At 43.2% G+C, this 25,547-nt stretch overlaps 1 protein-coding gene across 1 annotated transcript in view; it reads right to left on the bottom strand.

The window, feature by feature from the left end:
* Positions 1-535: 535 nt before the first annotated feature.
* The window catches only part of NCKIPSD (NCK interacting protein with SH3 domain), a 133,931-nt gene continuing 108,919 nt past the window's right edge, over positions 536-25,547 (bottom strand). Inside the window, exons 9-13 of the mRNA XM_015427977.1 lie at positions 14,075-14,155; positions 12,003-12,131; positions 5,789-5,881; positions 2,973-3,145; positions 536-1,464 (exon numbers count right to left, since the gene is read on the bottom strand). Of these exons, the coding sequence (XP_015283463.1) occupies positions 1,261-1,464; positions 2,973-3,145; positions 5,789-5,881; positions 12,003-12,131; positions 14,075-14,155 (680 nt within the window). The 3' untranslated portion in view covers positions 536-1,260. The remainder of the gene's footprint in view (positions 1,465-2,972; positions 3,146-5,788; positions 5,882-12,002; positions 12,132-14,074; positions 14,156-25,547) is intronic.

The raw sequence follows: 25,547 nt of genomic DNA, 5'->3' as shown, positions 1-25,547 counted from the left end.
CAGCCTAAGCACACTACTTTAAATGTATTTGGTTCACACTGGGTTTAGAGGTTATACAAATATTTCCCGGTTTAAATTGAAGTGACTTCTACAGCGAAGGTTTCAAAGCTCTTGTTTACCCGCCACAAAGAGCTTTTGCGGCGTGCCTGTTTATTAAGATATTACAGACCCATATTAGCACAAGAGCCTGTTTGAAAGATCTAAATCGGAAGCAGCCAAATCCATTTTATTGGAGACCTGGAGGAATTAGATAAAGAAAAGGGAGTCCCTTCCAACCTGTGCATATTAAGGAGCAGAACTATCAGGCATTGGGCTTGAGCAGCCTTCCAGACATGAAAAGGTAAAGCCAGGCAGAGCCAATTGCTATTGAGCTCAAGGCAAGGAACACCCCCCAGGCTGGGGAAAAAAGCACAGTGTGCCGCCACCTACAGATACAGAGTCCCTGTGTGTGCACACCAGAGGCAACAAGGCCAACACATAGCAAGAGACAAGCAACAGCTTTTATAGAGGACATAACTTAGCAGTGAGAGCCTAGGCAGCAGGCATTTTATAAGAATCCCTGCCCCCCCCCGACAATCATCATGCTGCTGGTACAGAGAGCAAGGAATTTAAGTTTAATAACACCACTACTGAAAAGCGATTAGAAAAGCAGGTGTTTTGGCTACGCCTTAGTAAAGTGGGTTGGCTGTAACCCAGATACGTCAAGCTGTGGGTTAAAGAGGTCTAAAAGGCTCACTGGGGTTAAGAGTAGCGAGCAGCTCCCTTGCTAGAGCGACAGCATTTTTGCACTAGAGGCAGCAGACTAGAGATGTTACGAAAGCTTCTTCCAAACACTGGCCTACTCCACTTGGCAGCTGTGAGGCAAGAAATGCACACAGAAATGGACATTTATGGCAGAGGCCTCTTGCTTTGGAATCCCCAGGTACAGCTCACAGACACCCATCACAAGCTCTGAGTTCTTTTTTCAGTACAACCGAACCAAAAGAAACACTGTCCTGCTCTTGTCAAAGCATGCGATCTGTACCTGACTGCCCATCCTCCCCTTTCTCTGCAACAGAATTGTCTTCTCCAGAAGATCACCTTTAACATTCTCCTGAATCAAACTACTGAAAACTTCTTCTGTAGGGCCTTTGAGCACTCCCACCTTAAACTGAGGCCTCAACTGAAGGGATTACAGGTTAGGAGCACTACTGGAAAAGGATGGGAAAGATACATCCACAAGAGGCATTTTTGCTCCGAACAGTTCTTCCCCTGTGGTAGTTAGCTGCCCCCAGGGGATATTTCTGGGAACTCTTTATAGATCTCTTGGATGATCATTTTGTCCATCTGGCACTGTGGACTCTCTTCTTCTTCTGCCATTATGCGTTGCAGGACTCCTTGCAGGTCAGTGAACCGGTGCTTATGTTGCAGGTACAGCGTGGACCGGATGATAGCATGCATCAGAGACAAGTACTCCATCCGTAACTGTGGAAGTAGAACATATTGTGCAAGCACACTTTAGAAATGAGATAAACAGAAGCAGCCACTTGCCAGGAACAGGCACACTGGAAAACAACATTTGCATATGCAAAACCCCACCTCAGGTAATTCAAACTAGAAGAGCTATGGTGGGAGACTGCTGAACAATCCTTGTTTGAAAAAGGTGGCCCAACAGAAAGGCCTGTGGACAGATGCCCTCACTCCTTCCAAGTAATCCTAAAAGCCATTCAGCAAATCTATTGAAATGGTAGAAGAACCTTCAAATTAGATTCAACTACTATTCTGTGCTCAACCCAACATTAGTGTCATCCACAGGTCCAAGACCCTTCTTCAAACTTTGGTTGATACACCAGTTGTGATCCTCTTATAAGAAGGATGTTCTTAGTAATATCCTGGCTGGAACTCTTCCAGTGTGTGGGTCTGCCTTTCAAAAATCTGGGGAAACCTCCTCAATCCAAAATAAAGTGGTCAGGTGGTGTTATTAATTGGGACTTGCTACAAAGAGCACATCTCTCCATTGCGCACAGATCTTCGCTAACTTTCAGGTTGTTTCTTTGCATAATTAGGCCTCGGACATTCCGGCATCAGTGTACTGGAAGGATAACTCCTCCCCGTATGAACCTACCCCTGACAGTGGTAACGACAATAGCAAAGGCTTCCTCTGGTTTTCCCATCTTCTGAATTAGGCAGGTATATCTCAGAGTGGTGTGTGTGTCTTTTCTATATTTATGCTGCTGTTACAGAATTCTCTTGCAAGGGATGTTTGTCTGGCACCACCTTTGTCATCACTCCCACCACACTTGTTTGTGCAACCCCCCCCCACACACACACACGACAAAATCTTTTCTTCATGCTTTGTGTTCATTTCAACACATATCTTGGTTTTAGTTATTTTTGCTTGATCATTTTTGGTATCTTTTAAAAACAATGCGTATTTCTCTGTTTTACTATTATAGTTTTTACAGTAATAATCACATTTTTTACTATTACTGTGTGTTAATTTTAATGTGTGCTAGTCAAAAAAGATAGCACACAAATTCTAAAAAACTAAGCTGTGGAAAGGGTAGCGTAAACCAAATATTTCAAGTAAAAGGAGTAAATAAAAACTGTGTCTGTACAGGGATACAAGTTCTAGAGCACTGATCTGATGTACTTCTAAGCACCTGTGTTATGCAACAGCTACTGCTTCTGGACAGGGCTCTGCTTGCGCAAGGATTCTGTGGGGGCAGCAAAAGGCAAGGAATGCGGTAGAGATTCTCTGGAAGCTGAATTTCTACCCTCTTTTCTCAAAAGGCAACTTTCTAATCCTTATGAATGTGGAGATATTTTTTCCAGTGTGTGTGGGGGTAATGGTTGGTTAAATCTCAGAACTCAGAAGAGTTACCCCCATCCTACAGATACTTGTCAAGAAAACCTTGATCACCTAAACTCATCTTAAGTTCTTTCCTGTTTTCCAAGTTTCAGATCTGATGACAAGGGTTTTCTCACTGTACCTTTTCTCCAGGGGAGAGATCCGCAATCTGCCGCACAATTATGTCTATCATTACCATCATGTCTGTATGATAGAAGATGTTTGCCGTGTCCTTGCTAGCAAAAATGTCCTGAAGGAATTTCAGCACTGAGTGTGGGGGCTGGGGCTGGTGCTTGAAGATGCTCACGGGATCACCTAGTTAACAGGTGAAAGAGAGAGAAGGATGAGGTGTTTAGCAATACACAGAGTACACTTTGAAAGTAGGAACTTTTGCGTATACGTGTTTAGTAATACACAGTTAGAGCACACTTTGAAAGTAGGAACTTTTGCGTATACACACATTTTTGCAAGGAATGAACAGGAGTTTTGAGAGAAGCAATCTTGCGCATGGACATACATAGTTCATACTGTATAGAGATGCCAAATGGAGGGCTGTTCAATCCCGCTCTATGAAGCTGTTCCAAGGAGGAGGTACTGGGACCACTGAAACATGCCACACCTATGGCCCAGACATGAAACCATGACTGCAGATTCACAGCTAGATCAATATGGGATAGAATCCCTCTGTCTCTGATGACTGAAGTCTAGTCATTGGTGCAGCTACAAATATTTCAGCTGCATCTACCAAAATTCTCATTTTTCACGTAACTATTCAAGGCACAAGTACTACATCCTGCGCAGGGACAGCCAGTCTTGGCTTCACACACACAGATGGAATTCCTCTTTGCATGTAAGTGGCAATACAGGTAGCACCGCACCACACTATTTCCCAGTCTGGCCACAAATCACAGGGATTTCTGAACTAGTGAGAAATGGACAACTACTGTCTGTGTAAGACAGCATCGGGAAAAGCCCAATTGTGTGATCTAGCTCAAGGTTTTGTGTCCTGCTTGGCCCCTTCCAAGCACGGAAACAGGGCAAAGTGGTCTCTGCTCCATGTCATGCTTTGCATTTAAGATGTGAATCATGTGTTTGAGAACACTTGTACAAAGTAAGTCGACGTTTCACAGAATGGTTAGATGACTACTGCTCTCTGTTGAATACACATTCTGTGGTACCTACTGTGGAGGCATGCACTGTATCCGAATTTCTGCATGCAAGAAAGCAGAAGAGTGGAAACCTTTAAGGGCACATGGGTAGCACCCTGCTATTTTAAATCCCTCCCCACACCCCTTACAAGAAATCAGTGCTGGCTTTATTCTGGCACGTGGGTCATGCCAGAACAAATCCAGTGCTGATTTCTTGTAAGGGTCATGCCACAGTAACATCTAGTTTGTTCCTAAAGGCATCCGCTGTTTAGTAAGCCACTTCACTTCTGCTGTCTACAGGAGCATAGACATGCAATGCATACTCCATGGTTGTTTCTAGATTAAAATAAGCCCTCTTTCCCACAGGGAAAAGAGAAGACAATTGTAGAATGGCTTATGAGGAGAACCTTGCTTATGGGCCGCTGTTAGAAAGTGTCACTCAAAGCGGGCTACGAAAAACTGTTATTCTGGCACTGAAAAAGTTAATAGTGTTGGAAAGAGGCCAAACACAGGAATACAAAGGCTATAAAAGCAGATCTTGATTGGCACTGTGTGCTGCGGTCACAATCTTTAGTCTTGAAAAGGCCTTAAACCAGGAGTAAAGATCTATAAGCATCAAACACAGGAAGGGTTATTTAATAACAGATCAACAAACCGCAGCTGAAAGTGCAAGAATGAGCAGAACCCTCATGCCCCATAAGGCATTAAAGCCAGCCTGGTGCTTTGTCAGGAAAAGCAAAGGCAGAATGCACTGGCATTAGGCTGTCTGGGAACAGAGCTCTCCAGCTTTTTAATGAAGTGCTTTACAATAGCTTCAACAAATATCACAGACTTAACTCTCTACTGAAGGCTTGCTGAAGTAATCCTCAGGTGGACAACTTGAAGGGGCACAGGGGAGAAAATAATAGGATTCCACCCTACGAAGGTAGACTCGGGAGGGACGGGGTTCACTTGTAGAGAACATGGGCCACTGGGGAAGGAAATCAGGTGTGGAGACATAACTACACACACCCCCTGGAGCCAGGAATACAAAATCCCACTGTAAAATGGGCACAACTGGAATCAGTATGGACAAGTGACAGGACCACTCAGCCAAGTGCTTACAAAGTCCTGAGAAAGAGGAAAGCAAAATGTAGAACAGGATCCCCCTGTGAAGCCAACAGTAAAGGCCTGAAGCATGATTTTTTTTTGAGAAAGGAGAAGGAAGGGTTATTAGGCGGCTTTCGCATCAGCTGTCGGATCCTTTATTCCCTAGCTGTGCAGATTTCTAAATCCCTTGGAAACAGATACAGAGTCGTGCACTAATTATTTATTATACTTTATCCTGCTTCTCAATGAAGGATTTCCCACAGCGGCTTCTGAACATCCATTAAAATTGAGTTTACAGAAACACAGTTCTGAAGACTTCATTTCCTTTGCCATATGTTTGGGAATTATGCTCTGAATGTTATTGCATCTAATGCCACACCAATCCGGCCTACAGTTCCCAGAATTGGATTGGAGGAATGGAACCCCTGTGGAGCTGGATCGCCATGTGTTTGGGAATTATGCTCTGAATATTATTGCATCTAATGCCACACCAATCCTGCCTACAGTTCCCAGAATTGGACTGGAGGAATGGAACCCCTGTGGAGCTGGACAGGCCAGTCTCTCTACCAAATAGTAAATGGACTTGCTCAGCCCAGGAACTTAGTGCTTTGCCTGACAATTATTACCTCTTCACAGTATTTGCAAGCAACTCTCCTCAGAACCCCTCTGATACTAGCTCAGATGGCCTAGAAAAGTAATAAGACCACAGACAGGTACTCACCTCCCCGATTCAGGAGAAGAAGCAGCTTTTCTGTGAAGACTTTGACATTGGGGTGCTTGCTCACAGTAGCCATGATCACATTATGTTCGGGAACTAAGAAATAAGAACAAGGCTTTATTAGGAGCAACTGACTGTCTTTTGTAGCTGGTTTGGGAAAAATACAAATCAATTGTAAGGGAGAAATAGACGGGGAGGGGGGAGAAGAGGCAAGGTAGGAATACAGGGCTCCTGTGAAGCGCAAACTGTTATATGGCAGCTGTACACAAGCATCACTGTGCTTTTATTACATATCTTTCTCTGCATGCAGCACCTTTTGTTGCTGTCGTTCTTTATGACTTTACACAGTTTTGCTTCCTGAAAGTAAAAATCAATAGCAGTACTTTTAAGAAAAAGTTTATTTTTCATTATGTTGACACAAGAAACTCCTGAAGCTGCTAGCTAAACATGTTGGAAATTTAGCAGAGTGAATAAACCGCAGCAGAATAATGCATCACAAGATGTGTGTGTTTAGCTTCTAAGAAAAATACTTCACTAGAAAACATAGGGAAAAGGGTTACATAATAAGGGAAAAAAAACAATAACAGCCTAACTAACTCATCTTTCTAGTTCTAACTCCATCTTTGTTCTCTCTTGATGTTCAGAGTACATACTGCAGACACACTGAAGACTGGGCTTTTGTGTGTGTGTGTGTGGGTGGGTTCTGCCTGGTTTTTAAAAAATCTATTATTTTACTTGAACATTTTTCTCTTTCTCCCCTTCACTATCCTTCACTGTTATCCTCGTTTTTGCTTTTTTGGGGAGTTTGGGGGGTGGGTGGGTGAGACTTTGTTGTTTGTTTCCTCTGCTTTTCCCCTTTTCTTGGTCTGGTGTGTGTGTGTGTGTGTGTGTGTGTGTGTGTGTGTGTGTAGGGGCTTTTGGTTTAGGTTCTTCTTGCTTTCTCTTCTACAAGTCCTATTTCTATCAAGTCCTTTTCCCTGCCTCCTCCTCCCCCCAGTAGTTTTCCCCCTTGCACTTCGGCCCTTTAATTTCTAGAAGGTTGGCTTTGGGGGAAGGGGGGTGTTGAGGTACATTGTTCTATGTTCCAAGTGTGACAGTTTTGCTTCCTGAAAGTAAAAATCAATAGCAGTACTTTTAAGAAAAAGTTTATTTTTCATTATGTTGACACAAGAAACTCCTGAAGCTGCTAGCTAAACATGTTGGAAATTTAGCAGAGTGAATAAACCGCAGCAGAATAATGCATCACAAGATGTGTGTGTTTAGCTTCTAAGAAAAATACTTCACTAGAAAACATAGGGAAAAGGGTTACATAAAAAGGGAAAAAAAACAATAACAGCCTAACTAACTCATCTTTCTAGTTCTAACTCCATCTTTGTTCTCTCTTGATGTTCAGAGTACATACTGCAGACACACTGAAGACTGGGCTTTTGTGTGTGTGTGTGTGGGTGGGTTCTGCCTGGTTTTTAAAAAATCTATTATTTTACTTGAACATTTTTCTCTTTCTCCCCTTCACTATCCTTCACTGTTATCCTCGTTTTTGCTTTTTTGGGGAGTTTGGGGGGTGGGTGGGTGAGACTTTGTTGTTTGTTTCCTCTGCTTTTCCCCTTTTCTTGGTCTGGTGTGTGTGTGTGTGTGTGTGTGTGTGTGTGTGTGTGTGTAGGGGCTTTTGGTTTAGGTTCTTCTTGCTTTCTCTTCTACAAGTCCTTTTCCCTGCCCCCCCCCCAGTAGTTTTCCCCCTTGCATTTCGTCCCTTTAATTTCTAGAAGGTTGGTTTTGGGGGAAGGGGGGTGTCGAGGTACATTGTTCTATGTTCCAAGTGTGTCAGGAAACACCAATATTTTGGGGGTCTAATATACCCAACCCCCCAAAAAAAGATTTCCCCCCCATGCACACGTCTAATCAGAGGCTCACAACTTGCTACTGGAGTATTCATCAGGATGATGCTTGAAGATTTACATTGTGGCAAGTAATGTAAAGCTCCCCTGTTCCTAGGATGGCCAACTGCACCAGCACAACTCGGATGTCAAGATGATTCTGGGGAGTGTGTAGAAAATTCATTTTCCAGTGAGGAGAAGCCGGGGGGGGGGGCTCAACCAGTGCCCGACAATAGTGGCCCATTCAGCTTTTTTTTCCTGCCCATCCTGCAATCAGTGCCATTGTGCAGACACAGCACAGGCATGACTTTGACTGAAAGCGCACAAAGTATCAATAGGTGCAGCCCTACCTAGCCTTTTCAACAGTTTCTTCCCTACGGTGAAATAGCGGTTCAAATCTGATTTCACTGCCTGGCTGTAACTGAATGCTTTGTTTTGTCTGGCATCTTGGATAACTTGCAGCAAAGGTGGCTAGTGAATAATGTAAATGAAATAAAGAAACCGAAACAAACAAGATATTTGTGGCGTCTGCCTGGGCAGGACTACAGCTGAGCTGTCGTAGCCCCTTGTTTGGGTCCAGCTCTTCTCTGTTTCATAGACTGCAAGTTTCTCATCACTATTTATGAACAGGGAGGAAGAGGCACATGGGTGTGTATACCTGAATTCTGTATAATGTAGCTCTATATGGAGAAGGAATAAAATGTGTGGATGAAGGTAAGTAAAGTAACTGAACTTTACTTGCAATCTTTGTTATTAGTAATGGGCCCAGAGTACTTTGGAAGATATTTTATTTAAGACGCATCAAACATTGCAGTCAGATGTTACTCTGCGTCCAGGATGTACCTACTGCATGACAGTTCTAATGGCAGTAGGTGCTATTCAGACAACTGGCACGAGGCTGCAGAAAAACTACCATGTTTTCGGGGAGGACCCATTTGTATGTTGGGAAATTTCTGATGCATCCTTGGGATGTCCCATGATGAGAAGGAACATGTAACAAATGCTAAATGGTTGTTTAAGCAGCACATTTTGGGTTTTCTTGCACTTAAAAGATGTGGGGGGAAAACCCTTGGTATTCAATAGAGAGACAGGGGATTATTGAGAATTCTTGAACTGGGAGAAATTCCAGCTTCTCAGTATATCCCAGGTGGGCAAAAATAACTCCCAGGAATACATTGTACATTGGGTGTAACTGTTTAATTTCCAAAGTCAGCCAGTGGAATGAAAAAGAAGAAAGATAATGAATGAAAGGGCAGAGAGAATTAACATAATCAGTTTATGTGATTAATTTTTGTGCGGAAGTTTTTAAAAAAATCAAATCCTTGCTACCTGAATATTAATTATTTTCCTTAATTAACTAGCAAGCTACTAGATGTGTGTGCATAGCTGCTTCACCCCACCACTCCATGAAGCCAAGTAGAATGCATGGCACTGTATATAAAAGTAGCAAGCAATTAAGACACTAAAAACATGGTAGTGTCAGATCTTGCCAAGAAATTCAGGATTTACAAAAGCTATCCTGATACTGTAGAGTATTCTGACCTGCTTATGACTGGCCAGTTTAAAAAAAAAAGTGTTCACAATCAGCATCAGCAAGTATAAGTTAAGCTACATCCCAGAAGGCTCAGCCTGGCTGCAGCAAGGAAGGATCAAGTATTGCAGGAGAACGTGCTGCCCAGCGGAATACTTTTATAAGACATGACCCCAAAGCATCTACAGCTAATGAGACTGACAAGGCACAGCAAGGGATAAGCAGAAGACCTGCCAATCATCGGAAAGAGGACGATGCCTAGTTAGCTGCAGAATTGTACTGATAAGGGCCCACTGAAGTGCCCTCTCTCACTGCAAATGATATCTTGAAGAATTTAACCCATACAGCCCAAGCACTCTAACACAATGCCAGCATCCTGAAGTGGCCTATACAGTAGAAACCTGATCAGTTAGCTGGTGTCGCAGACTAGATTCTTCTCCCAGCTTTAAGTCTTTACTTCTCTTCTTAAAAATCCAACAGACTGGAGTGTTATGAATCAGAAATTCTCATAAACATACATTTGGGGACTTATTTTTAACTTAATTCTCATATTTGGGCTAAGTTTCCTCAAATCATGGAGGGGGGAAACCATCTCCCTTCCCAAATGTGTCAGTTTCCTCCTACAGGGGACAGAACTTCCCTTGGAATGTTACATCCATTGTCCACATTCACTAAGGTGGCCCAGGCATGAAAGGGACAATGGAAAGGCTTAAAGTCTGTCTTAATACCCAGCTTCACTACTTCTTTTTCTCCTTCCAGCTTCAGCACATTTCCAAGTATATTCTGCCTATCTCATAAGTATGAGGCATGGAGTTGGTTCAAACACTGGTATTAAAAAAGCTGGCAGTTAATATAGGTCACATAGCCAGTGACCGGCTGTTGCCCTGCAAGGCGCTTATAGCGCTCTTATGGACATAGTTCATAAGTGATAAAAACTGGACTGTGCAAGTAGTGTGCAAAAGGGACTGAACTGTGTGGTGACCCAAAAATGATGCCAACTAAAGACACACACCCAGAAGAAGGAAGCCTTCCTTTGAGATGATGTGCCAATGGTTCTTAAGGTTACCTGCCCTCTTACCTGCTGTAAGATGGACCAGCTCCCTAGCCACATGTAGCACTGAAAACAAAGGCAGAAGACCAGAGACATGGAATCCAAACGCCACGTGGAAGCTTCTTCCTTGCACGCGCAGGCAGCATTCCCCTTCCCCCACATAGCCTCGCCTAGCTGAAGCTACAGCCACAAGACAATCAAGGAACATCAATGACAATGACTCTGGCCGCATGAGTCATCATCCCTCCAGGTGCCACTGTCCTGCCCAGAATTACTAGATCTCAACATTGTCCACTCCCTTGATCCCCTCCCCCTGCACCCAGCTCCAGTAGCATATTTTGGGACGGACTAATAGGAGGTGTGCCAGGGGATGTGGCCAGCTAAACCCACCCCTAAGCACCTCATAAAAGGAGGTGCACCCATGTGTTCCCTCTCCTGACCTCTACACCCACCCCACCTCCACGACTCTTGGTTAGCGCTGCCAGAGTCTCCACATGTTTCTGCTGGTTCAGGACACGACCATAATACCCCATAGTCTCCTCATTTTTTCCAAGGATTGCTTCATCCCGCCGAGGACAGGTAAAGTATTACCCCTCAATGTAACATCCTGCTAATGCAATTGTGACTATCCCTTTCTATCTAATCTTCTTAGATCTGTGTAATTGTGAGTGTGTTTGAACTACTGTATGCTTGTGAGATATCTGCAGTAAACGAAACCATTTTATACTTTGAGTCTATTTCTGGTGATTCGGGAAGAAGCGGGACCCCTGTATACATAGGTGCTTTCTCTCTTAATTGCCCATTGCCTCATGTAAAATCATAATTCCCCAAAGATCATTAATAATTTGTGGCAATTTGGCTAACACGGCCTCAACAAAAAGTTTTACAAGTTCTATAAAATGAGGATCGGATTGGTAAGTTTTCAAGAAAGGGAAGGTTAACAGCTGTGCAAAAACCAGAAGAGTCACAGATTTGTGCAATCAAGTATATTCATGTGTAGAATTAAGAACCTCCTTATGTATGTACGAATTCATATTCTGCCTCTCTGTATGCTCAAGACAGCTAGCTTATGGTCTGTTCATTAAAATGCAATTATACAACAGTACATAACTTTCCAAGTGACAGAGGGAATGCTTCCCCCCAAAAAGAACTGATCTGCATTGCTTTCAAAATGGTACCGAAGAAAGATGCCCTGTGAACCCCTCTCTAGAGAAGGACTATAGGAGAATGCTCTCAGACTGGCTGAGGCACCTGCTGAGCAGAGATCAATGGCAGAAGCTGTTCTGACGCTTTACGCAGGGAGAAGCTGTCCTTGAAATATTTGGGTCCTTCCTCATGAAGGGCTTTGCAGGGTAAGTAAAAGCACCTTGAACTGAACTCAAAAACAAACAGAAAGCTAATGAAAATGTTTTAAAACAGACATAATTTTCTCACAGCACCTCTCACCAGTTAACAGACACGGCACAGCATTTCCCTTCTCAGTTTACCCCACAGACCATGTTACAGGAATCCATCTTGGTCTATCTCATCAGACACTGAGGCTATACATGTTTTAGGAGATTAAAAAGTATTTACTCCTGCAGCTTAAAATCCCGTGCACACTTACTTAAGAGTAAGTCCTGCTAGACCCAGTGAGATTTGTCACTTCATAAATATGCACAGGATTAGGCAGTTTGCAACTTTACAGTGTGTGTGTGTGAGCTTCTCAGCCCACTGCAAACCTGTGCATCATCTCAGCTGTGATTAGCCACCAGCTCTGACCTGGAATGTGAAGATTAAATGCCAGGAGAACATTAACGAACAAGTCAGGCAGTTGTTCCGTGGTATCTGACGGCAAGCCATCTTCAATAACATCCAACAGGAACTGGACAAACTGGGAATTCAGGTGCTCTGTGGGAAAGAAGTAAGTGCTTAGAAACTGTATTCTTAAAAAGCGACTGATCCTTCATATTCGGCATCAGGAGCAAAAGTGAGCTTTCAGTTCACAGCCACTAATCTGACAAAGCTGGACAGTATCCCATTTGAACTTCAAGTCAGATGACTAGTAAGCCTAGTGAAGACATGAGCAGGCACATAGCTAGTGGGATCACTAAGAGACAGACCACAAGGTTGGCAACAGATCTGGGTCTCTATGACCTGGGCCTCTGCTAAGCAGCTGCAAAGCAGCAGGAAGAAGTCACAATTTGCAATGGAGAGTGAGCACTGAGTTCCCCCCCCCATCTGCCCCCTCCGCCCTTGCTATTCTTCTCTCTCTCCAGCCAGGGTTCCTAACAAATGCTTGCTGCATTAGGGTAAATGGCAGGTCAGAGGACCTTAACCACTTCTCCATGGCAAATTGTGCTCTTCCTCAGTCCGGATGTGTAGCTTTAGTCTGCCACTAATGCGCTTTTGGATGTAAGCCACTGGAACTGTGCAGTTGACTTCCTCCTGGAATCTTATCTGTATGCTTGTAAACAGGTTTGTGAACAAGAGCCTCACTGGCAGGTACAGAGACCAAAGCCCCCGTCTAATCACTGTTTGTCTAGCTGAAATTAATTCTAATGATCAGCCACTAATTATTGCTTAATCTGTTCAGAAAGCTCTGAAACCCATACAAAATAAGACCACCTATGATAATAGCTAGGCTCATTCTAAGGGAAAGAAACACGGTTTAAAAACAAAGAAACAAACCAAGAAAAACCTTAAAAAGAGTGCCTCTTCGCTGCTCTCCCTTATATTCTCTTACAGTATTTGGGGGGTTCCTGAGTCTTGTTCTTGTGGAGTTTAAACTAGTCCAGACAATTCTACTGATCGACTGCACTTTTATCCCATCTGTCCTGCAAAGCGGTCAGCTGGCATGCATGGTTTTCTGCTCATTTATTTGCCCCCACATGGGGGGAGGGAAGAGGAGTGACTGTTCCAAGGTTCGCAGATAAGGAGGTATTTGAACCTGGGTCTCTCTGCTTGTCACCAGACATTCCAACCACTGTACTACATTTCCTTCTTTCCTCCAGCCCTGAGATACAGACAAACTCAAACCTTTCCATAAAATAAAATATAAATAACTATACTGGAACATCATGTAGACTTCACAATGGGAAAAAAAATCAGTGCTATAGCAATACTATAAAAACATTTTTTACGACGTCTATATACAGCCTCATCTCTTTGCTTGGAACATTTTTAAATACATTGTTAACTATATTTCTTATATGCTATTGAAATTATAAACACCTAAACATTCTCAGTTTTAGGCTAAATAATCAGTTTGCTATAGCTGGGATGCCGGTATCAAATATTCATTGAATAGATCACATTTTAGCCATATTAACAGAAGCACAATCTTCACCAAATACATAAAGATCACCTGAGACCCCATATTTCCTCTACTTTATTATATTTATTTATTATTATGTATTTCATTGCATTTATACCCCGCCCTTCCCGCGAACGGGCTCAGGGCGGCTTACACAAGGTAAAAAGCTTGTAAAGCTTGTCTGTGCCTTGCAAAAAGGGCCTAAAAACTCTCAAGTGAGATCTTTGAGTATCAATACAATACAACAAATATAGCTCTGTACCAATGTACCCGAAAGGCCCAGGCTAGCCCAATCTTGTCAGAACTTGGACTCTTGAGCAGGGTTAGCCGTGGTTAGTACTTGGATGTGAACCTTCAAGGAAGTCCAGGGTCGCTACACGGAGGCAGGCAATGGCAAACTACCCCTGTTCATCTCTTGCCTTGAAAGCCCTACAGGGTCACGATAAGTTAGCAGGGACTTGAGGGCACTTCCCACCACCAACATCATATTGTAAAAAAACTTCTGAGTTGCAGCTTTCTGGGTAGAACTTATCCTCACCATAATGATGATATGGCAGAGGCTCTCCCATAGAGAATATCATAGCCAGCACCAATGCAGAGTAGCACATCTTCTGATGATCTGAAAAAGAAATCCAGTGTTTTGGTCATACTAACACCATGTGCATTCACCCGTCATCCACAGAACAGCTACGGGAGGAAAGCAGTTGTCTTCTGTTCAGTTTCACAGAGCTTACCTTCTTTCTCCTTCAAGTCTGTTTTCGCCTCATTCAACAATAAGACTGAAATGCCAGGTTAATATTATACTATACCTGTTCTGACTTTACTGAATATTTCTACATTTGACATCCTGGGTGTGTCAGCTTTTGTTATCTGAACTCTACATTTGACAAAATGAAAAATATCAACCACAAGGCTGCCTTTGAGCCACAACACCTCTACACACAAACATACTTAAAAAACACACAATATGCTACTGAACTGAATTAAATGGTGTGATGAGAAATCTCACAGACATCATACAATTGGGACCCATCCATGGCGCCTGTATATGCATGTCTATTACAACAGCATGGGCTGCATTGCTAGGCTCCAGTTTCAGCTTCTCTCACATACAGCTTGGAAGCAAAACCCTAAAAAAACTAGGCTTTGGTGAGACAGGGAAGAAGTGTCACTGCATACCGTGCTCTTGCAACTCCAGCAACACCTTTATTTCCCTCCTTTCTTCCTCCAAGTGTCTGAGGAGCTTTCACCCGTACACTTTGTTGTTCAGTTGCACAGTCGAGTGCGTACACTACCCAACAGTAGTTTCAAGAAGTAGAAAAACACACACGCTAAGGCATTTTGCCAGCCTTCCACAGAAGCATCTGCCTACACATCAGAGGTAAAGATGTTTTTTTCATCCTGGCAAGTAAACTCCCCAGGGCCAGATGACACTCTGTGAAGGCTGGCAGAATGTGGATCGATCTATCTGTCCACCAGGCTATTTCGCAGTCGATAGGGAAGGTTTCAGTCTCTGTTCAAGTGCTCTGTTTTATGTTTACTTTCTCTGTCCCATTCATATGCAGAGCTGCTTGCCCCAGGCAGTCACTCTTACTTGCCTAAGAGCTGAAGGGAGGGACAGATTGCAGACAATCTCTGCAGGTGGTCAGAAGGTCTGCATCTGTCTTTGCCTCAGCTTTCTTTCCCCACATCTGTCTCTGCCCTCAGGCCTCCCCTCTTGACTCCTCCCATAGCCCCACAACAGGTACTTGCCTACAAAAGTCTTCCTGTTTTAATCTAGGAAATACTGGAGGGTACAGGATCTCTGCTGTCTCAAGTTCCTATCATTCTTTGATCTCTCTCATCTCCACTCCCTCCTCACCAAGTGTGCTTCTGACCCTCCTGTTGCTTGTGACGGCTCACTATTCTCACCTTTGTAGCTATGTATTTTGTGAATGTTTTGGCTTTGTTTCCTCTTCATTACTATTAGTCTGGACATTTTTACTGCTAGCCAAAGAATAAAAGGTCTGTGACAGGCTGCCAGATCTCCTGTGAAACCCTTGTAATCTTCAACAAAGTAAAATTATAGTAATGTTCAGCACTGGCAGCAACATCCTTGACAGAAAACTTCACAATAATTGTGCTTTTTGTGTAAATTCTAAAGCTGAAATCACATGCAGAGTTACTTGGGAGTATGTTCCATTGAAGTCTATGACTCTAATACTGCATAGTGCGTATAATGAGGCTGCTAATCCGATTCTCTTATATAAATAGCAGGGCTCAAGGACTGTAGAAATAAACTTAAACTAAATAGCAGGGCTAAGAATGCACTTATACATGAGCTGCCAGTCTCTGCATGCTTGCTTGCCTGATTCATGGTCATCAGAACATAAGAAGAGCCCTGCTGGATCAGACCAGTGGTCTACCTAGGGCATAGAGGCTGAGGCCTTCACCTGATGTTCCTCCTCTGAGCATGGAGGTTCCCTTTAATCAGAAAACAAACAAGCACTGTATAAATAACGCAGACCATGGAGTGCACAAAGGTCATGCAAAGTAAATTTCTATTATAACAAAAGCAAAAATAACAAAAATAACAAGGGACCACATATATCAGTAAAGCAGTAGTTGATGAAGACTCCGGATTTTGATCTTCGTTTCGAGGGTCCTTCTTCACCCTCGAAACGAAGATCAAAATCCCAAGTGTTTGTCAACTACTTATGAACTTATGTATACTATTTATGGACTTGCACATTTTATGATGTAATCTTGCTTTATGTGGTGTTATTTTTGCTTTTGTTATAATATAAATTTCCTTTGCATGACCTTTGTGCACTCCATGGTCTGCGTTATTTATACAATGCTTGTTTGTTTTTTGTACTCAGTGTACTGTGTTATCACTATTGTTTTGGTTCCCTTTAATCACCATGGCTAGTAGCCATCACAGATGATAGACCCATTCACCATTAATTAATCTAATACCCTTTTAAAGCTGTCTTTCCTTGGGGCCATCACTACATTCACTGACAGCAAACTCTACATTTTAACCACTCATTTAGTAACCAAGTACTTCCTTTTTGTCCACCCTGAATCTCTGGCCTATCAACTTTGTTGGATGTCCTCAAGTTCTTTTGGGGGGGGGGGAGCGCTCTCTATCCACTCTCTGCAGCACACAATTTTATAAAGCTCTAATATGTCCCCCCTCAGTTGTCTTTTTTTCGAAACAGCAACGTCCCAGTCTTTTTAGCCTTTCTTCATAAGAAAGGTGCTCCAACCTCCTAATCATTTTGGTTGCCTTCTTCTGTCATTTTTTCAGCTCTGCCATGTCCTTTTTGAGATATGGTGACCAAAACTGCACACAATATCCCAAATGAGGTTGCACCATGGATCAAAGTTACAAAAGTGTAAGCCTCAGTATTCCCAGGCTTTAAAATGGGATTCCATGCTTGCAACATCTTAACAAACCATAAACAAATGCCATATATTCAGCAGCTTGCCTGGACCAATTCTTGGGCTGAACACAGAGGCAACAGGCCCCTTCATTTTTCGTGCAGGTCGCATTCCAAAATGTAGGTGGATGGGGCGGTTAAATTGCAAAAAACCCTACATTTTTGTGAAGGTCTCCTGGAAGATGGGAAGAAAACAAGGAGTAAGCCAGTTCCCTAACCCTCCATTCTGTGCCAGGCTCCGGTAAACTATGTGTCTGATTCTGCTTAGTGGATTGTATTACAAGACAAAGCAAGTCTAAAGTCTGCTCCATCGTTGATATATAATAATGAATCCAAATTCCCGTTTTTATTAAGTTATGCTTGACAAATTATTTTCCTTTTATTACACACAATTAATATAAAATCCAGTTAATCCAAGAATTACCTTATTGCTAAAGGTAGTTTCGTGGTGCAATTGGCTTTTTAAAAGGCTAAGAAAGAATAATAATTTTCTGCTCTGCCCAGCCAGTATTTGTGGAACTCTGTGTTTGCTATTTTTCAGCAAGTCCCATAGATCTAAATTTGTGGGTTTAATGGTTGAGTTATCATTATTGTAGACAGTCCCTGGTTTCTAAACAATACACCTGCTGAGGCACCATGCTATCTCTCCTGGAGTCCGTACTCTCTAATTCTACAGCAGAAAAGACCAGTTCCTCAAATTATGGCACAAGATGCCTTTATTTATTTCATCTAAACACATAAGTAAAAGTGAAAACATCTTGGTTTGTTCTGTTTCCAGTGTGCCTATTTCATAATTCATTGGGGTTTTTTATTACAATTACTGAAGCAGAATTAAAAGAATCTATGTTCCCCTTAAACACTTAAGATCATACCTAAGATGCTGGGGTTCTTTTGTTGCTGCTTTTGTAGATTCCCCCCCCCCAATAGATCAGTTTAGTTTCAAGTCACCAGAGATTTGGAAACATTCCAGGTGTGCATTTTTGCTGCCTTTCCAGTGCACATTTTTATCTCATGCATCAATCTGTCCCACAGCCTGCTGGTATAGCACAATTTTCACTGGCAGTGTCTATACATGAATGCTTCACAGAATCACAGCCACTGCCTTTCCTGAATCTTAATTAGTTGGCATGTTCTAGCAGGGGTTTATATAAGAGATGCTGCATGACAGGGCATATGGTCACAAAGGAACATGCTTTGCACCAGATCGTTAAAGCATAGGCAGACTTACAAAGCTGGGATATTATAAGCAGTGATGAAAAACGCAATAAAAGTCAAATCATTACTGTACAGATAATGCCCAGGTTATAAATTTTATGTGATGATTAACAGACAAGTACTTGGCCTTTGAAAATATAGATTTGTCAATTTCTTTTCCCAACATTTTTTATATCTCCTTTGGCTATTACTGCCAGTCAAATAGACAAACATTACAATATGTGCTGAGATTACGCCTGAAGAGCCATTATGGGGTGGAGAGGCCCACATTTTAGATACAGCAGTGAGCACTACATAAATGTTTCATAAGAATTTTGGTTCCATGTTGAAATTAATGACATGACATATTTATTTGAAAGAATGAATGCAACGGCAACTCCTATTAAGAAAAAAAAATGTTAGGAGAGCAGGAATAGCTGCATGACGCTCCCATTGTATGCAAGCACCAAGTGCCAGACGGTACAATCTCTACTCTCCTCTCAAGGATGTCCTTGTGGCCTTTTGAAACTCCCCAGCTTTGCTTGTGGTTACAGATGACAGAATCAGAGCGTCTGCCTACAAAAAGAGCCTCAGGTGAGAAGCCACAATTACCTGGGAAGAGGTACAGAACAGATGGAGATTCTGATATACTACAGGGTTTATTTATTTATTAAACTTCTACCCCGCCCTCCCCACACGTGGGCTCAGGTGTAAGGATGATGTAAGCTATTGCTTGGGATTGACTGGGCTCCCTAATTTCCCACAGTGCAAACTCTGACATGAACCTGACTGCCCGGTGAACTTACCTTGCTTGAACTCCCTTAATTACATGTGCGGTGATCTCCTGTTCTGATCAGATCCCTGGCAAAGTTGGTCAAGAGCAAGAAGCAGCACTAGCCGGTCTAAAAGCAGTAAATGGCAGTGCTGCTTCTTGCTTGACTAGTGGGCACCCCTCTTATCAGCAGAAGAGACACGGAGATCATTTCCAGATGGGAAGGGCTGCTGAAGAAGAAATGCTGCCAGGTTTCTCAGCCTCCGGGATCAGACTTTTACTGGTACTTAGAGGAGATAAGGCCATCATCATTAGGGAACTGCTGCTCCTCAGCACTCCGGCCAGGAACTTATTTATTTTGTTACAATTATCTCTCATCTTGCTTCCAGCACAGAATTTAATTAAGCGCACACAAAGATTACCTGGACGTCTTCCACTGAGGCACCCATCAGACCCAGGACTACTTAGCTTCAGCAGAGTTGCTGCATCGTGTGACCCCCAACCATATTCCAGAACCAGCCTCACAGACTACTTCAGTTGGCCACTCCTTCTGTAGATGGGCATGTACACTTGCTATCAATGCAAGTCAAAGATCACGCTAAACACACAAAAATAAGCTAAGCCGGTTGTGGGATGCAGTATTAAAACATGTGCTCCAGCAATCGTTACTGATCCCCAAATGTTTCCCTGGAGCCCTATGCGTGCATGCATGTGCTTTTATTTGTCTTTTGGATTCCAGAAATGCCATCAGTGGTTCCCCTGCCACAGGGCCATAACTAGTGCGAGGCGTATGTGGCTAGCACCCTGTGCTTGGGCCGAAGCGTTCCAGGTGAGGGCTTTGCCTCAGCCACAGAAAGAATGTGCATGCAAAGAAGCCCTTCCAGGACACCTTTCTGCTCAGGCAAAGCTTTCTGGGGGCAGGTTTCCTTTGAGTGCTGACAAGGCTTGACCTGGAGCTGCTGAGCCCGCCCACCGACTACGTCGGCGCTGCAAGAGTTTCCTGGATTCGGCAGCCACCTGCTGCTGATCCCCAGCCTCCACACCTGCTCAGCACCGGCCAGAATGCCTCCTCCATTTGGAAGGGCTGTGCACTGCAGAACAGATGGGACTGAAGCCAGGAAAATCTCACTCCCAGGGAAACATGTGGAGGGGGGCGCCACACCACTCAGGGGGGGGGGCAGGAGAGAGCTGTGTTCAGCACCCCCCCCCCCGCAAGGCTTCTTTAATAAGGGAAGCCGGCTGGCTCTCTTTCCCCTCCTCTCAGCTGGGTCGGTTCCCAAGAACATCCAGCAATTCTGGTCTTGTGCAAAGGTTTTTTAAAACTAGGAATTTGCATTTTAAAAGTGAGGGTCACTTGAATCTAATAACAAACAGTTATTTTTTTGCGGAAGAAGGGAGCAGGTACTTGAAACTCTCAGGTTACAAGAAGGAGTATCTTTCCTCCCCTCCCTCTTTTCTTTGTTTTTGAACACCTCGCCTAAAAGAAGAATTCTGGACAACTCAAAAGCCTAATTAAATTAGCGCACTCTGGCACCCCGGCACCCCCCCAAAAAAAATTCCTAGCTACAGGCCTGCCCTGCCACCACCTGGAAAATTGCAGGAATTATCAATAAGACTACTGAAGGCCAGTCAATACTTTACCCCTTGAAAATGGGACTGCTTACACAGGTGAAACAACTGTAGGATTCTTCCCCCCACCCCAACCATTCTTAGGCCTTTCAGATGCCATGAGCTTAAAGTGGCTAGTTCATGTGAAAGAGATAATCCAGAAAGTCTCCTGAAACTGAAGTACATATTGCAACAAGTTTATTCTATGCATACTCAAGAAGATAAGAGGGAAATCTACAAGGGAGACTTAAAAATACAGAAAATGAAAGGAAAACACAGTTTCTTGTTAACTAAACACTTACACAATCTTCAGACACCTCCTTAACTTGCAGATGAATCAGCCTTACTCCCCACCTGCTTCTGCCTTACTCCCTCTGCAGGCATTTAAGGTTTAGCAAAACACAATGGCTTGCTTCTTTCTGACCTGTATTTCTAGGGCTTTCAGGGGCAAGGAGTTTTCTTTTTGGACCAGTCAGGGTGGGGTGCCCATTCAAAATTTGCACCAAAAGGAGGCTTTCACCTGGATCCTAGGGGGTTCTGCACAACTCCCCAAAATGGTGTAGTGTGAAAAACTGTTGAGGGGAGGAGGTTTGCAAAGAAGAAGGAACTGGTGTCAGACCAGAGGAAATTATCCGTTTTCCCCCCCCCCCCCCAATCCTTTAAGACTGGATAGCTGACAAGACATTGTAACAAATGTCAGATGTCAAACCTGGATGCTGACTCTCCCCATCCTCCCCCCAAAACAAACTCTGGGATGCTTATGTGCTTATGATCTCTTTGTAATGAACTATTGCTTTAAAAAAAAAAAAGGACAGGCTTTTTTTTTTAACTACAACACACGGATCTGTCCATAATATTGGTTACTTGCTGCAGAGGAAAGGGAAAAGTAAGGGCAAACAAATATTTGTAAGTCACATGTGGAATTTAGAATTTGAACAGTTATGCAGTCTGTGAGTTAATTTAACCATTCAGTACATATTAAATTAGTTAACAGCAAGCCATAAGATTTGTTCTGCACACCTAGTTCCTTATTCTAAGTATTAGGAAACACCTAGCAAATACCTCTAGGATGCAACCTCTGTGTTGTGGGCTTTGTTTAAAGAAAGGCTTACCAATAGTTCTAGGGGGAAAACACATCAGCCAAATTCATTCTGAAGATGTAATACAGTAATTCACTAGGGGACTCTGCTGAAGTCTGACAACACACATGCACACAGAGCTGAGTCCAGTTTATGAAAGGCAGAGGTGTCTGCAAACTGTGTTTCCTACAGCTTTGAGTTAACTTGTTCTGAGCTTAACTACAAACTAGTGCTCCTGCCCAGGGAATGCCATGAAGGAAGATTAGGACTCTCCACAGGAATGAGGCCCAAGAAACAGAGATGAGAACAGAGCTGTGAGTATATTTAACAGTAACCTGAGAACAGTCTTCATAAAAGCCTGGATTATAACAGAACTGTTCCAGCTAATTCCATCTAGCTGTGCCTTATTATAAGCGTCCCTAAAATACGATGTTAAGAGATTTACAGGCCAGAAGCTTTTACAGGAAAGTGACTGTCCAGAGGCAATAAAACTGCAGCATCTAGCAGGAATCTGGACAGCGGCCAAGGTGATGGCATCAGCACAAGAGCATTATTTCATCAAAAGCATCCAGACTCCATGCAGAGAATCTTAGCCCCCAGACTTCCTTTAACATCAAGCACGATTCTTGCTGAACACTTGGCAACTGGCTTGACAAAATTCCCAGTTGCTTGAGAGTTGGCATGGACTGCTCTAGTCTCTGCCATCCACAGAAGGGATTAGATACCTTGCAGTCTATCAGAAGACAGATCAGCCTTGATTCCCAAGTTCCTGGCTCCAAAATAAGCTTCAAGACTCAAGGTCATTTTTCATGTGAGATTCTGTTTACAGATCTGAGACAGCAACAGGAAAAAAAAAAAGAACCCAAGCACGGTATTGCAAAATGGCCTGTAGGAACAGAAGGCCGAAATGGTGGCAATGGTCTCTTGTGAACTGTTCTTTCAAATGAATTGCCTACTGATGAGAACAGATAGACTCCTGTATCAGGTGTATGTGGCAATTCAGGGAATAGCAACATTCAGAGACTGGAGGCTAAAAGAAGTGCTACCATCCAGAATTAAACAGCAAGGCAAAGATACACACCTGTAACACCTGAACATTGCCATTAACATGCTTGCATGCAAGATAAAGGTTCAAACAGAAAAGAAATACAAATCAGACTGTAACGCAGACATTTGTTACCAGAAGCTGATGTATCAAACAAAAAATTGCCATTATCCCCACAACTGGATCTCAAGGCCCTACCCCACTGTAGCATTTTTAAAAACTGTATTTTCATGGCTAGAGTCTTTTGGAACCAAGTTTTGGCTGGACTAAACAAATTAGAGCAACTGCATAACAATTGATGCCAATTTGGAAAAAAAGCAGTTGCCCATCCCAAAGAGCCAGAGGCAGAATCCCAAAACATGAAATGCTCCAATTAAAAGGACATGACAGAGAAGCTAGGACCATCAAACCCAGAAACTGCTCTTCATATTATGCGTGATCTGGACTAGATTTTCAGGTTGCACAAGTACTATACGGTTCCTGTGGGATGGGTAAGGAAGATCAAGCCATCTGACCCTTCTATGGCTACCTGTGTGACAGAAACTAAACATTTACAAAGGACATTCAAATGAATGCTGAACACTTCAGCGATGGGTGGAGAAAATTCCTCTGAGAGAAGTGCTGAATATGGCAGGAAATATCTGCCTGAATGACATAAATTAGTAATGGATGCAACAATGTTTAGATAGCAGGACTAACCTCACAATGCAGGTAAGTTTCCTGCAAGGGTGAACAGTCAGAGATCTGTCTTAAACTGCTGACATATTAATGGGCAGAGAGAAATTGCCTAGAGACTTTTCCATGCCAAGAGAAAAATGCTAGCACTTCAGACCATGTGGGATAAAATACTCTGACAGAGAATATATGTAAGTATAACAAATCTCAAGGTGCATGTGTAAGACCACATCTTTGATCCACACATTACAGAAAAAGAACACACCACAGTGTAGCAAGGGGCTTCAATCCACATGCATTATGAGGAGTACAGGCCTCCGGGAAAGGAGCGGATAGTGTCCAAGATTCATAGGAAAGCCACTAGTGTTAAGCTTATTCAACATGTCCTTTACGGTAAATAAATTCAACACATTAGCTATGAATGTGTGTACAAACGCACACACACTGAGTCTCTCTCATACACACAGATGCTCCACACTTCCGAGCATTCTCAAGGTTTCCACTTTCCTTCACATGTGTGCAGCTTCCAGCAATACCTCCTATGGACATGAAATTCTGCTTCTGACTCAGTGCATCATCATCGTACTGTGAAATTCTTCCAGCAGCAGTACACTGTTTTAGAATGGCTCAGTGCATCATCATCGTACTGTGAAATCATCGTACTTCCAGCAGCAGTACACTGTTTTAGAATTAGAGACTGTTTTTCCCCCCAAAGAGCCATAATAACAATTCTGCTTCTTCATTTGTAGAAGAAGAAGAAGAGGAGATTGGATTTATACCCTGCCCTTCACTACCCAAAGGTGTCTCAGAGTGGCTTACAAACTCCTTTCCCTTCCCCTCCCCACAACAGACACCCTTGTGAGGTAGGTGGGGATGAGAGAGCTCTTGACAGAAACTGCTCTTTTTCTGGATCTCCCAGATTAGAGTCCGCACACTTAACCACTACACCAAACTGGTGTAGCAGTAGAAAAGTGAGCAGTGACTTACAAAAGCTCATCCTCTGCCACAAATGTTAGTTTTTAAGATGCTACTGGACTCCTGCCCTTTTCCACTGCTACAGACAAACACAGCTACCTATCTTGCTTCTTTAACTCTTTCAGCTGTTTATAACTAATTGGGCAAATAAAAAATGGGCGTCTGTATAACAAGGAGTAGGCCTATGCCAGTTCCTGGGTCTATTCTTAAGTTGATCATTCACAACTGTAGATTCCATTTTCAGTGTTCCTTACAGACCTTACAATGTAGGCTCAAAATTCAGCAACAGCAATTATACTAACATGCTGGGTGTCAACAACAGTGTTACCAAACAGAGTGGATGGGATTTAAATCAAGGTTATTCCAATCTTCCATAATGATGTTTTCCATCTCCTAATATGCATGCACACAAATTAAAGCATATTGGTTTGTAACTAAGAAAACAGGGCTGCACTTACCTCTAACTGTTGCTCATCGAGTGGACCCCTGTGCAGTCATGTATGGTACTGCACATGCGCAGGTCTACTGTGGAGAGGTTTTTGGAGCTCAAAAATACCTGAGGGTGCTCTCTCCTCCTCCCCCACACTGTTTCCTGCCTTTTCCAGCGTGATAAAGATGGGGTGAAGTTTCCTTCCCTCAGTTCCTCTGACGGTGGCAGAGTTAGGTAAAGTCATCAGGGTTAAGGAAGAGCTCACAACAGGGCAGGAGGGAGGGATGTGCAACTTCAAAGGTTACCACTCAAGGAACAACAGTTACAGGTAAGTGCAACCCTGTTTTCATCACTGTGGCACCTGCGCAGTCTTGGGAGAGTAGCAAGTTCACTTACTAGTCTTAGGAAGGTGGCTGTGAGCTCTCAGTTGAACAAAGCTTGCAGAACCACTCTTCCCAGTGCCACATCTCTCATGGCATCGATGTCCATCAGATAGCATTTGACAAAGGTGCACGAGGTTGACACTGTTCAGCCTTGCAGATGGAGTCAATGGGGATACCACAGTGGAAAGCAGATCAGGCTTGCATGGAGCTGCAAGGGACAGTCAACTCATGCTAATTTGCAGCACGGCCTTATAAAGGTGATTATGCGTGTAGAAATGGATTGTGCTGACAATTTCTTCCCTAAGGTTAGTGCCTGAGAAGGAGATGAAGAGGTTATCATCCTTCCTAAAAGGTTTCATTCTAGGTAGACATGTGGGAAGTAGAGGGCTTCCTCTTTGACATCTTGTGATTGTGGATATAGCACC

Source organism: Gekko japonicus, unplaced genomic scaffold, assembly GCF_001447785.1.
Source record: "Gekko japonicus isolate JY-2015 unplaced genomic scaffold, Gekko_japonicus_V1.1 scaffold980, whole genome shotgun sequence".
Classification (NCBI taxonomy): Eukaryota; Metazoa; Chordata; class Lepidosauria; order Squamata; family Gekkonidae; genus Gekko; species Gekko japonicus.
Note: the sequence above shows the minus strand (reverse complement) of the source record. Positions and strands in the feature narration are given on the sequence as shown.